The 12,453-nt window shown below is 40.1% G+C and overlaps 1 protein-coding gene across 2 annotated transcripts in view; it reads left to right on the plus strand.

Moving 5' to 3' along the window:
- Positions 1-12,453, plus strand: part of LOC128860193 (regulating synaptic membrane exocytosis protein 1) — a 265,936-nt gene that overhangs the window by 73,588 nt on the left and 179,895 nt on the right. For both annotated transcript variants that reach the window (XM_054097507.1, XM_054097506.1), the window contains exon 3: positions 25-335. In XM_054097507.1, coding sequence (XP_053953482.1) covers positions 25-335 — 311 coding nt within the window. The remainder of the gene's footprint in view (positions 1-24; positions 336-12,453) is intronic.

A 12,453-nucleotide genomic window follows, 5' to 3' on the forward strand; every position in this document is an offset into this window, starting at 1 on the left:
TTTTTATTTACTTTCTCTTTGCAGTGAATAAAATGTCACCACGTCCTTCGTTGGCGCCCACAGAAGACGGCAGCTATGGTGGGGCGTACCAACAGCAGTCACAGGACGCCTATGCGGCCAACCAGAACAATAACAATAATAACAATACAACAGGCGGCAGTAGCGCAGGCAGTGCGAATTCATCGAAGAATGAGCCGGGACGACGCGCGGGGGCTTGTCGTGTTTGTTTGAAATCATTCAAGCCCGATGACTATCACAAGACGTGCTTCGAGTGTCAGCAGCGTGTGTGCGAGGATTGTGCTAGCTATAGCAAGCTGGAGGAGAATGAGGATGCGGTAAGTGAGAAATAATGGCAGCAAAGGAGAGGAGTGTGTGTGGGGGGATAGAGTGAAAGTGGGTAAAGTGTTAAGGAAAATCAAATGCAGTATCGATGAGCGTAACGATTGTTAAGTGAAGAAGTGTTGCAAATTGAAATCGAATTGTGAAGTAGAATAAGTGGAATAAATTTAATTTACAGTAGTAAAAACAAATTACAAAGAGAACGGGAGTAAGTTAGTCGGAGTGCTTGCAGTTGCAATTTTGAAATATTCAAGAGATTTGCAATATATTTCTTACCATTCTTGTTGCATGATGTTTAAGGCGGTTTAAATAAAATTCCTGAAATAATTATTGGTTTAATATAATCCAGCGGCCCCAGTAGTCTAGCGGAAGTGCACTAGCCTGCCCTCCCAGAGATTGTGGGTTCGAATCCCACGTAAACCACCATCCTTGCACTTTTCCAAATTAACATTCTTTCCCTGTTTCTAAACAAACAAAAATCTCATTCCTCAAACCCAAAATCTCCATCTTTACTTCCGCGTAATAGTCTGCGCATTTTTTGCATTGTGGCTGCTAAAACAAGCAAAAACAAACAGTTACACTTTGCATCAGTGGCGCCAGCAACAGGAAGCCGATGACCGCGGTAATAGCGCAGACACACGAAATTTAGCGAAGTCCTCAACCATCTGTGCGATCCTTCTGCAGAAAAATGTGAAACACAGATGGCGCTCCAAGCAGTACAGAAGGCGTTGTTCCTAAGCAACGATAGATGGGCATTTCCACTACTTAGGACTGGTAGCGGCAGGATAATTACCTACCCTGTCAAAAATCAAATATATTAACTAGACCAACGCAAGATAAGTCTTGTCGAGGCCTTATGCTCCTGAGAGGAGTGAACAAGGAAAAAAAATCAAGTTTGGGCATAGTGCACTAAATAATTAGTGCAAAAAGCGGGTAGTGAAAACTATGAAAACTGAAGATTTAGTGATGAGGAAACCCGGTAGCGCAAAATTAGTAGCTTTCAAGTAGATTCAATTAAGACGTATAAAATGAAAGCGGCGACTAATTAATTCAATTTAGGACTCAAAATCAACTTAGAATTAGCAGCACATTCTTCGGTCATAAGCCACAGCACAATTATATGCAATGAGTACAAGAGAGCGTCTACCTGGTGTCTCCTAGATCTATACACCCTTCTTGAGGCCTTGGTTGAGTTAATCAAATCCGTGTTCATGAGCAGATTTGTGATCGCAAGTCTCGAAGATCAGAAAATGGATCAGTAGAGGAACACCTCATCGCGGTATGCTCTCCCTCTCTTCTGGGTGCTGGGAACAAACTTCTTGCTAAAGAGCCTAGAGGAAAGAGGTCAGCACATCGTAGCCCATGCGGATGATGTTACTATTGCATTAAGAGGGAAATTTCCCAATACACTTTGTGAAATCATGCAAAATTTACTGAATATGGTTGAAAACTGGTCAAAAGTGAATGAGCTAAGCGTCAAGCCTATTAAATCTGAACTCAGCTTATTTACTAGGAAACACAGAATCCCAGAAATAATTTCTACGAGGCTAGGTGGAACGGCACTTTCTTTTAGTAATGAAGCCCGCAACTTTTGACTAATAAAAAAATAATATTAGACAGGAAACTCAGATGGAAAATCAATATCAAGAGTAGGCAAGAAGAGCTACAACATCACTCTATTCTTGCAAAGGTTAATCGGTTTAAGTTGAGGGCTTCTCTCTTTTATTGTACATTGGCCTCACACAGCCATAGTAAGCGGTCTCGGTTGTCTAGCGTAAGTGCACTAGTCTGCCATCCCAGAGGTTGTGGGCTCGAATTCCACATAAAGCACGATCCTCGCACTTTCCAAATTTATCTATTTTCCCTGTTTAAAAAAAAAAACAAAAAACAAAATTCATTCCTCAACCTCAAAAACGTATCCTTTCTATCCTTACTCCCGCACAATAGTCAACGCACTATTTGTGACTGTTAAAGCAAGCAAAATCAGTGGCATTGCATCGGTGGCGCCAGCAAGAGGTAGCGGGCGATCGCAGTAATGGCGCAGACACACCAAATTTAGCGAATTCCTCAACCATCGGTGTGATCCTCTGCCAGAAAAGTTTGACACACTAAGAAGGTGTTGTTCCTCAGCAACGACAGGTGGGCATTCCCACTACTTCGGACTGATAGCGTCAAGCTAATCACCTACCCTGTCAGAAATCAAAATAGTTTAACGAGACCCAGACTGAGTCTTGTCGAGGCTCTATGCTCCCGAGAGGAGTGAACAAGGAAAAAAAATACAAATTACCTATTCTCTTCTAATAGCATTCGCCCCTTGGCAGGCAATAGCAAACCTTCGAGTGCTATGAAAAAGCTCCTCATAAACCTCTTTCGCCTTTCGGAGTCGGCTTAAAACTGTAAGTCCCTCTATTTGTAGAACAACATCAAGACGCACACCACAAAAATATGAGGAGAAGTTCGGACAAACACTTGACAGAAGTGTATGCGCCAATTATTTATTTTATTTTGTTTCTTCTTTCTTACGGGGCTAACTCTGTTAAACCTGGTGTTAACCAATCATTTCGTCTACCTGATCATTGCAATGATACATTCAAATGGAAGTCAGCGCTATAAAGAAGACACTTGTAGCGATAAAAACGAGAGTACGAGTACTATCCACACACTCGTCAATCTCGTCAGTCTTAATGTTTTAAACTTATAAGTGACGTATATCAACACTACAAAGTAAACCTTATTTGGCTGCCAAGCCATGGGTGTATAGCAAACTGCAAGGCAGATGAACTTGCTAGAGTTGGAACAACTCTTGGTATACCATTGGATACAATGTTGATACCTATGTCCATAGCCACTTGTAAATTACTTGTAACAGATAGGGCAAAACCTAACTGCATGCACAATAAGCAAACAGACATGGCCGAATTGGTATTACGGGTACTCCAAAAGCCTGTTGAGATTTATATAGAGAAGTTACCTGATGACAGGTGCATTAACTGGTCATTGTTTAATAAGTAACCACACCAGAAGGTTGGGACTTCCATACTAAGATTTTTGTAGAAGCTGTCGTAACACGAAATAAGAGGAAACAATGAAACACCTCTGTGTATGTGTGAAGACCTAGCCACTCTTAGTAGTGCATTTTTGACAGATGTAGCTGATATTGCGCATCTGAAACTAACGAAACTAAACTAGAAAGCTACAGAATGGTTTAAAAAGAAACCCATAGTCAAAGGAAAGGTCCGACAGTGTAGTGTAGTGTAAGGAAAGATATATGACAGGACTAAGTGTGTCATTTCGACAGTCACCCACCTCCCTGCATACTTCGTTAGAGTCCAATGTCGCAAATTCGTATTGAAGAAAGTTCGAGCAGAAGAAACAAAAAAAACAAACATTATTCGTCACGAAATTTAATACAGAGTTGCTTCAAAATTTCTTAGTGCGTAAGAAGTTTGAATGGAAATATTCACAAAAATGGATTTGACATTGAAGACAGTGCAGATAAAGCATGGGAGAACATTAAAAACGACGTATTTAAAGAAGTGGAAGATGTGATTGAAAAACGAAAGGCAAAAGTCTACGACAGCCACAAAAATTTAAAGCCATGGTTTTCAGAGAATGTAAATGAGATTACAGAAGTGAAACGACATACATATGTTCAATTTGGACAAAACAAAATTTCCTATGACGAATACAAAGTCGCTCGTTATATGACTAAGAATCCAATAGTAAATATTTACACCTTGCCGTGCTTTAACGAGTCAGTCTCGTGATCAAAATTTTGGCCCAAACATGAATATGGCGAACCAAATCGTCAGGCCAAACGTAAACATCACGAGCCTGGGTCGTGATTGAATGTTAGTTTATATCTGTACGCCACCAGAGTTAGTCGCGAGTCTCATAATTGCTGTTACAAAGTCAGTCTGATCTGTTTACCACGCGTTGACGCGTAACACTTGGGCCCGAGTGTCGTCGAGCTAAATGGCACGGCAAGGCGTTAAAAAAATTATTGCGAAAAATTCTCCGCAGAGTTTAAAAGAAAGTTTGGGGAACATTTAGAACCCGTGAAAAGCCCTTAAACGAGTATTTGGAGTTTTCAAAAATAACCCTGAATCGGAAGAGCACTTTAAATAACTCTTAGTAGCAAAGACCAAAACAATGGTGGCGGCTTTAGTTTTACCGTAAGAAAGCGAAACCCTGATACAACTCATGAATGTTTCAATATAACTTTAGAAGATCTTGAAAGCGCTATTGTTAAGTTAAAAAATCGGAGATCACCCAGCCCAGATAAAATTATCAATGAGATGTTTAAGTACGAAGGGCAAAAGCTAATTCATGAGTTCACATTTTTATTTGGAAAAATTTTAATAAATAGAAAAATTCCCACTTAATCGAAAGAGAGCATAACAATCCCAGTATTCAATGCATGTGAAGTCATTACTGATGACATTGTCCTTACAACTCTATACTTTACTCCATCCCTCTTTAATATGCATACATACACACATACAAGTATTTCTATAGAGTTTTCCAATAAGAGGTGTTATTTTGATATTCAAAGAAAAATGCAGTTTTTTAATATAAATGATCGGATGTTTATTTCATTATCAAGAGGAAGGTATGCCGTTAATAGTGGAAAATAACCACGTTTAAAGAACAATATCATTTTTATGAAATTTTCCATAACCGAATTGCAAAGTGGCTGCCCTATGTCCTCGATAGCCTCACGAATTCCATCTGTGAGGTCTTCAATCGACCCTAAGCTGTTGGCGTAGACCTTCTCCAAAAAAAAAGTCACAAGGTGTTAAATCACAAAATCTCGGTGGCCAATTGTGATCACCTCTTCCAGAGATAACTCAGTCCCGAGACTTTTCCCGTAAAAGATCAATGGTTTCGTTGCTTGTGTGGCATGTAGCGCCGTCGTGTTGGAAGTAAACGTTGTCCACATCAATACCATCCAATTCCGGCCATAAAAAATAGTTAATCAAATCTCAATAGCGCAATCCATTCACCTGTAACACCTGTTATTGGAAAACCCTTTATAACATAGCTGCTAAGCAAATAATCACAAGTCTGTTGCAGTTTTACACGTCCACCTAAGTATATTCAACAGGGTTATTCAAAATTGACACCCAAATGTCAGTATTGAATAATTCCAAGACGTTAACTCTTTTATATCATTTTTGACATTTGTCAATTAGGCAGATAGAACAACGTTGTTAGATCTTTAAGAATAACACGTCACTGAATTCGTGAGTTTTTTGGTGGAAAGAGTCCTTCAAATCAGTTAACAATTCAAAGGTTGGTGGAAAAATGTCAACAAGCTGGTTCTGTCGAGAATAGAGAAGGACTGACAAACTGGACGTTTTGTTGAGAATATTGCTGCTGTAGCAAAACTTTCGCTGAACAACTTTCAACATCGATGTTTTGGTGTTCTCAACAATTAGGCATGGACCGACTGTTTGGTAGATTGCACCTGTAGACATGCCCATGATGAGCATTTAAATGATGTAGATTTTTATGTAGAATTGTTAAGAGTCCAAATTTTTACATGTCTTATTTGAAAACAACATCTAGGCGCGTCTTTTGAAAGACCCTTAATCATCACATATGTGTATGTATATATACATATGTATGTATATTTATATTTATCCGTTCAAATACTACCTTCACATAATAGAAATAAGATCTCGTTTGCTTGGCTTTCATACTATTGTAAAGTTGTTGCACAAAGTCACAGTTGAAACAACTGAACTCTTTGCTCTCTTTGCTGCTCACAAAGAAAGCACTAGCGGTCCATGCGATGAAGTTGAGAACTCGCACATTCATAATACATTCGAGTACTTACTGATAACAATATTCGTAGCATGAATAAATATTTTCTATTACGTTATTCCTTTTATTTCATTTTAAGAAAATTCGATCTACCGCTTTTGGGACACAAAATCAGTTGCTATTGTTATATGGTTTTTATTCCTCTGAAAATCCCTAGACGTGCGTGCACATGAATAAACATGAAATATATTTATACAAACATAAATTTATTACAAGGTGGCGCAAAATTAAACAACCAATTTTGTTTTTAAATACCTTTTTTACTAAATAAAAAAATGGCCTTGGGTGATCGAAATCTTTATTTTGACCTTTACGAGCTCCATTTCTTGAACGTTTGTATACTGCGGCTGTCTAGTTTGCAAGTGTCAAATAGGATTGGCGTACAGAGCCATTTGCAAAAGCTATAAATCTTCCGATAAGGTGATTAGTTTTGCGCCACCTTGTATAAGCTGATATGGGATAAGTAAGAGGAGTGTGAGATTTTGAGCTTATCGATCTGTCGAAAACAAAAAAATCAAAATCAAATTTTTATTCCTGAAAAAAAAAAAAAAACTAAATAATATAAATATAGAAGAAAAAAAATAAACATATTTAAAAACATAAATTTTACTTCTATTCAAAAATTTGTGTTTTTATTATAAATATTTTGAATTTTTTTTATTATTATTTTTTTCTATATTTATATTTTTTAGTTTATATTTTTATTTTTTTATTTATTTATTTTTTTTTTTTACATTACGTACTGCTCTTTTGAACGAAGCTTACGTCTTCGACCTGTGTGGTTCGCGGAAGATATTTACTTTCCTACCACAAAAAGATTGGAGGTGTTCCCTTATCCACCATCTGGTGACGCACCCTCAGGGATTACAGGTTCCCCCGAGGATCAAATCTGGGAGGTGTTCCTCTATCCACCACCTGAGGGCGCGCCCACGAGAGATTATAGGTTTCTTTGGGGGTCAAGTACCTGGGGTGTTACCAAATAATGACAACAGTGTTCAGGACTGGATTCAAAATCGACTTATAGCAGCAAACAGAGATTTCTACGCCAAGCTGAAACTACTAAACTCCAGACTACTCCCACGCAACTGTAAATACAGTATTTACAGAGCAATAACTTATAATTAGCCTAAGTCTTAACCTGTTTCGACCTTTGGCTATGAGTCTTGGGTATTGTCTACTAAGGAGGATCAAAATCTCTGAACTTTCGAAAGAAGAGTCTTACGAAATGTATATGGTTCAAGCCGGGTTGACGATGTATGTTATAGAATGAAATACAACGGAGTCCTGCTGCGGATTTGCAAAGCGGAGATGTCGTTAGGTCATGTCACGCGCATGAGTAAAGACAGTCTCCAAAACTCCTTCTTCAATTACAACGCACTGGCCACCAGACGTAAAGGAAGGCCTAGGAAACGCTGGTTCGACGACGTTATCAAAAATATCCAGAAACTGGTGGTATGATGCCTTGAATCGTGTAGCTTGAGGAAGGCTAGTTGATTAAGCTACAGCGCACGCCGAGCTGAAACGTTACCTGCTGATGATAATGACAAAGGACAAACTGGTAATGGCGACAGAAGGGGAAAGCTTTCTAGAGAGATAGACCACTTTTTTTTTTTTGGTGAGTGAGGTAGGGTTCAAAATGCTTTTGCACTTACAGCGACCGTCGTCTACTGCGCCGTGTGGTGTGGCCACTAAAAGGATCCCTCCTCTCTTTCGGGGGAGACACCCTTCCCGGAACTGCCGTGGCCCGAGAGGAGCTGAGTTAAGAAGTAGTTCGCCTACCCCCCGAAGTTCCTTTGTACCCATTTGTCGATTGATGGAATAAGTTTCGCCGTCCATCTGCCACTCGGTTCAGTGTCCCAACGGCTTTGCCACCGCAGCATGGCTTGGCATCTCCATTCTGAAAAGCTAGTGGTTACGTGTTTCTCCTTGGAGTCCCACGCATCCATTCGTTACCGGACCATGAGATCGACGGGTATCTGCCCGCCGATCACGAAAATTGCTGCGCCTGAGACAGTGCGGTAGGCTAAGGCAACTCTGAGTGCCACTGGTCGTTGCACAGCCTGCAGTGCTTTGCGCTTGGCTTTGCAGTTTAGCACAATTTCCCATACTTCACTGCCGTACAGGAGAATTGAGCTTGTGGCCGGCATAATTAGCTTTCTTTTGCTCTGTGTTGGCCCACTGAAATTTGCCATCAATCTGCTCAGGAATGGCGTATCTGGGCCCAGAAAGTAAGCCTGCAGTCAATTTAAATACCGAAGTATTTTACTACTTTTTGGGTTACTAAGAACGTGTCGCTTATTTGCATGCTGATCTCGAGTGGCATGTGACCTCGTGTCATAAGGATGACTTCGATTTTATGTTTGGCGAGTTCCAGACTCTGGCCCTCAAGCCATATGTGCGTCCTTATCATGACTTGGTTCAGCTTCTTTCTACCAGCTCAGTGTGCCGAGCTGGTATGACCGCCACTATATCGTCCGCGTATCCCAATAGATATGTATCTTCTGGCATTTCTGTGATCAATATCTCATCGTAGCTCAGATTCCAGAGATCGGGGCCGAGAATAGATTTGGGTCAGACGTTATCGCTTTTGTTTTCTGACCATCTGGTGTGTCGTACAGCAGTTCACGCTCACTCAGGTAGTTCTGGAGAATCCTTAGCAGGTATGTAGGTATTCGAAACCTTTCTTGTAGTGCGTTTATAATGTCTATCCGTTGTAGGTTGTTAATGGCGTTTCGTACATCAAGCGTTGTCAGGACAGTGATGCGGTTCGGGTAGTGGCGTCGGCCTTGAGCGCTGCTTACCACCTCCTCTATTGCGTCAAGGGTTGTTTCCCCGAGTCAAACCCATATTGCCTTGCTGATAGTCCTCCTGCACTCTCAACAGGCTCTGCAAGTCTGCGCTGTATTAGTTTCTCAAGCAATTTCCCGGCGCTGTCCAGCATGCAAAGGGGACGCCAAGCTGACGGTTTCGCTGCGTCACCCTTGCCCTTACTGATCAGCATCAATTTCTGTATTTCCACAGCTTAGAGAATATGCTTTGAGCAATGCATGCATTGTAAACATCGAGCATCACATCTGGTCGGCTTTCAGCCACAAGTTTGAGAGCTTCAGCTGGGATGCCATATGGGCCTGGAGCTTTGTTTCTTTTGAGGCTTCTTGCCGCGGTTATAAGCTCTTCCTCGGTGAAGGGTGGGAGTATCTCGTCACCTTGGGGGTCTCGATCCCCACACAGATAGACCACATTGGTATTTGTAATAGCCTTGAGTTAACACGAGGAATAGACAAGTGGCGAAATTTTTTGAACTCAGCCAATAGATCGCTTAGATGATTATTGCGTCAATCAAGAAGAGGAAGGGGAATGGAATGACCTTGGTTATTATTATTGTTGTTACTAATTGAGCTTAATGTCAACTACATATTTCAATAGTTGGTTGCAAAATTTCCAATCGGGTAGTTATTTACGTATTATGTATTGTGTAATACAAATAAAGAATATCCCAATTCCAACTGCACTGCTGCTCTCAATTTGTTTGATGCGTAAGCTCTTCTATTCAATTTTTGCATTTGCGAAACTTTTGGAAGTTGCCAAATTTGGTTTTACTCCATTTCTTCGATATCGCATCTACTGAACTCGGTTATTGTGGTTTTAGTTTTATGTTTCGTCAGTTTTGCTATACGTTGGCAGCTCATCTCTTTCCATTTTTTTTTTTTTTTTTAATTTTTTTCTTTGTTTTTGTACATGTTTTCACATAAATTAAATAAATATCACAAAATCCTTGCCAAACTACAAACAATGGAGCTGGATGGAATACAATTGCTGGCTTTAACACAACGGCTGCAAAGACTTTATTGGCTTCGACTGCTTGCCCTGTTGCTCAAAAGTCTGTTTTCGGTAGATTACATATCTGGGATTTTTGGCCAAAAATATTTGTTTTTGTTATAGTGAGGAATTGCAGCTGCATTCAAACAAATATGTTTTTACCTTTGTCAGTCATGAGAAGTCATTATGCCGGATGTAATTCTAAAAGGAAGCCTTAAGCTATGGGAATACGACCTAAATAGTTTACGGAGAATGGGGGAATTGAAGATAGTGGGAGAGTTACTTGAGCTACTGGGCGGCCTTATTTAGAGCTTTATTTATTTGAGCTTGATAGCTCGTAAGGGTTGTTACCGCCCACGAACGAGGTGCGCCAAAACACATTTTGATAAATTTATTGAGCCTTGTGTGGCTAAGGGGACGCTCGTAATGAGTCTTACTCGCATGGGTAGAACGTGATGGCAAAGCATTGTTTGTGATTTAGGACAAGCATATGGAGGAATGTATTTAATGGGAGGGTAACTACTGTAATGAGCCTTAAATGAAGAGAGCGACGAAAAGCATGCTAGTAAAAATGGTAGTTACCAGGCGAGGATGATAGATTTACAAGGTTTGCTTGATAGCTATGTTGAAAAGAAAAATGAATGAAATGATACGAATGAAATGAAAACCAAATGCATGACAAAAAGTGTAAAGTGTGGTTAATTGAATACAAAGCAAATGCTAACCACAAATTGTGGAATTGTGATAAGTTGTGTGTTTTAAAAGAACTTTAGCAATTTGAAAAAAATAAACAGCATAATCCCGCATAGTTTTCAGCAGCATTCGTGCACTATTTTGCAGCTATATTTGAGTTACACGCAAGAGTTAAATGTGACTAAATGTGAGTGTATTACAACTGGCCCTGAATTTGCCTGAATCCTGATTGCCTTAACTTAAAGATTGGTTGCCTACGGTTTTTACGCTATCACAATTTAACACCGCGCACTTCATTTAGATAAAAGCATCAATTTAAATTAAACAATAACTCACTTTAAACGACGCACAATAAATAAGGCATTTTCGCACATTTGTATTCACCCCATTCGTAAATAAACCGTTACCATGGTATGAGCGTTGGTAGTGTTGCTTTTTTTCGTATATCACTAACACTAACTGAGTTTTGTTAAACATATCCCAAGTGACGTTAGCCCATCAGCTGATTCTGCCAAACTCACTCAAAACCAAATTACACACCTCCAAAAATCTTTTCACCACGGTTACCAGGTTTGGCCCTCCGCTATGGTGAAAAACAAAATTGTGAGAGTAACTTCCACTGCCACGACAATGGATACTCGACAGCAGAATTCTGATCAATTTTTGATTCTCTGCTCAAAAAATTGTTTGTCCTTGAAGCCAAAATACGCTTCATATCCGTTTTTATAGCTTCTTTTGAGCAGTAGTTCTTGCTACTCATGTGGGATTGAAGTCCACGGAAAAGGTGATAATCACAAGGTGCAATATCCGGAGAGTATGGAGGATGCGGCATTAGCTCCCATCCGAGCTCGTTCAGCTTGCCTAATGTTTGCCTTGCGGTATGAGGTCTTGCGTTGTCGTGGTGAAACAAAACTTTGCGTCTATTCACTAAAGACGGCCGATTTTTTGTAAGTGCCTCATTCAGGTAGCTGATAGCTGATGAGAATAATAATCAGCACTTATCGCCTGGTTGGGTTTCAGAAGTTCATAATAAGCAATACCGGTCATATCCCACCAAATAGACAGGAGAAGCTTCTTGGGGTGAAGGCCATCTCTAGGGGTCGGTTCTGGTATTTCATCTTTATCTAACCATTAGCGTTTGTGAACAGGATTATTGTAAAGGACCCATTTTTCATCACCAGTAACGACACCGTTCAAAAAAACATTCATTTTCAAACCGTTGCAGCAGCTGAGAACACACATTCACTCTCTGCAGAAGGTTGGCGACGAAACGTCTATGCGGAACCCATTTTCCCAGCTTTGAAACCTTTCCCAACTGAACCAGGTGCCTGTGAACTGTTCCATGCGATGAATTTCACCTCTGAGCTATCATATCGACTGTCACATTTGGCTCAGCTTCCACGAGTTCGAGCAAGGCGTCGGAGTTAAAGACTTCAGGACGACCAGTGCGCGGGGCATCCTCCATGTAGCTGTTACCACTTCGGAATTTTAAAAACCACTTTTGCGCAGTCCTTACACTCACGGTATCCTCTTCGTGAACAGTTTTTGTTTCTGCAGCAGCAGTTGTTGCATTTTTACCACTTTTATAAAAAAAATACAAAATAACCTCTTATACGTGTTCGAAGATTCCATTTTATTTTTTAACAACACGTGCTGCTATCCGCGATTAAAATCACTTGTTGAATGCACAATATATCAAGGAAAATAAAAACAGTTCCGTTATATTCCGCGAATAATTTTTTGTATTCAAAAATCGTACAAAAGTGAAATTAT

Source organism: Anastrepha ludens, chromosome 4, assembly GCF_028408465.1.
Source record: "Anastrepha ludens isolate Willacy chromosome 4, idAnaLude1.1, whole genome shotgun sequence".
In the NCBI taxonomy this organism is placed as follows: domain Eukaryota; kingdom Metazoa; phylum Arthropoda; class Insecta; order Diptera; family Tephritidae; genus Anastrepha; species Anastrepha ludens.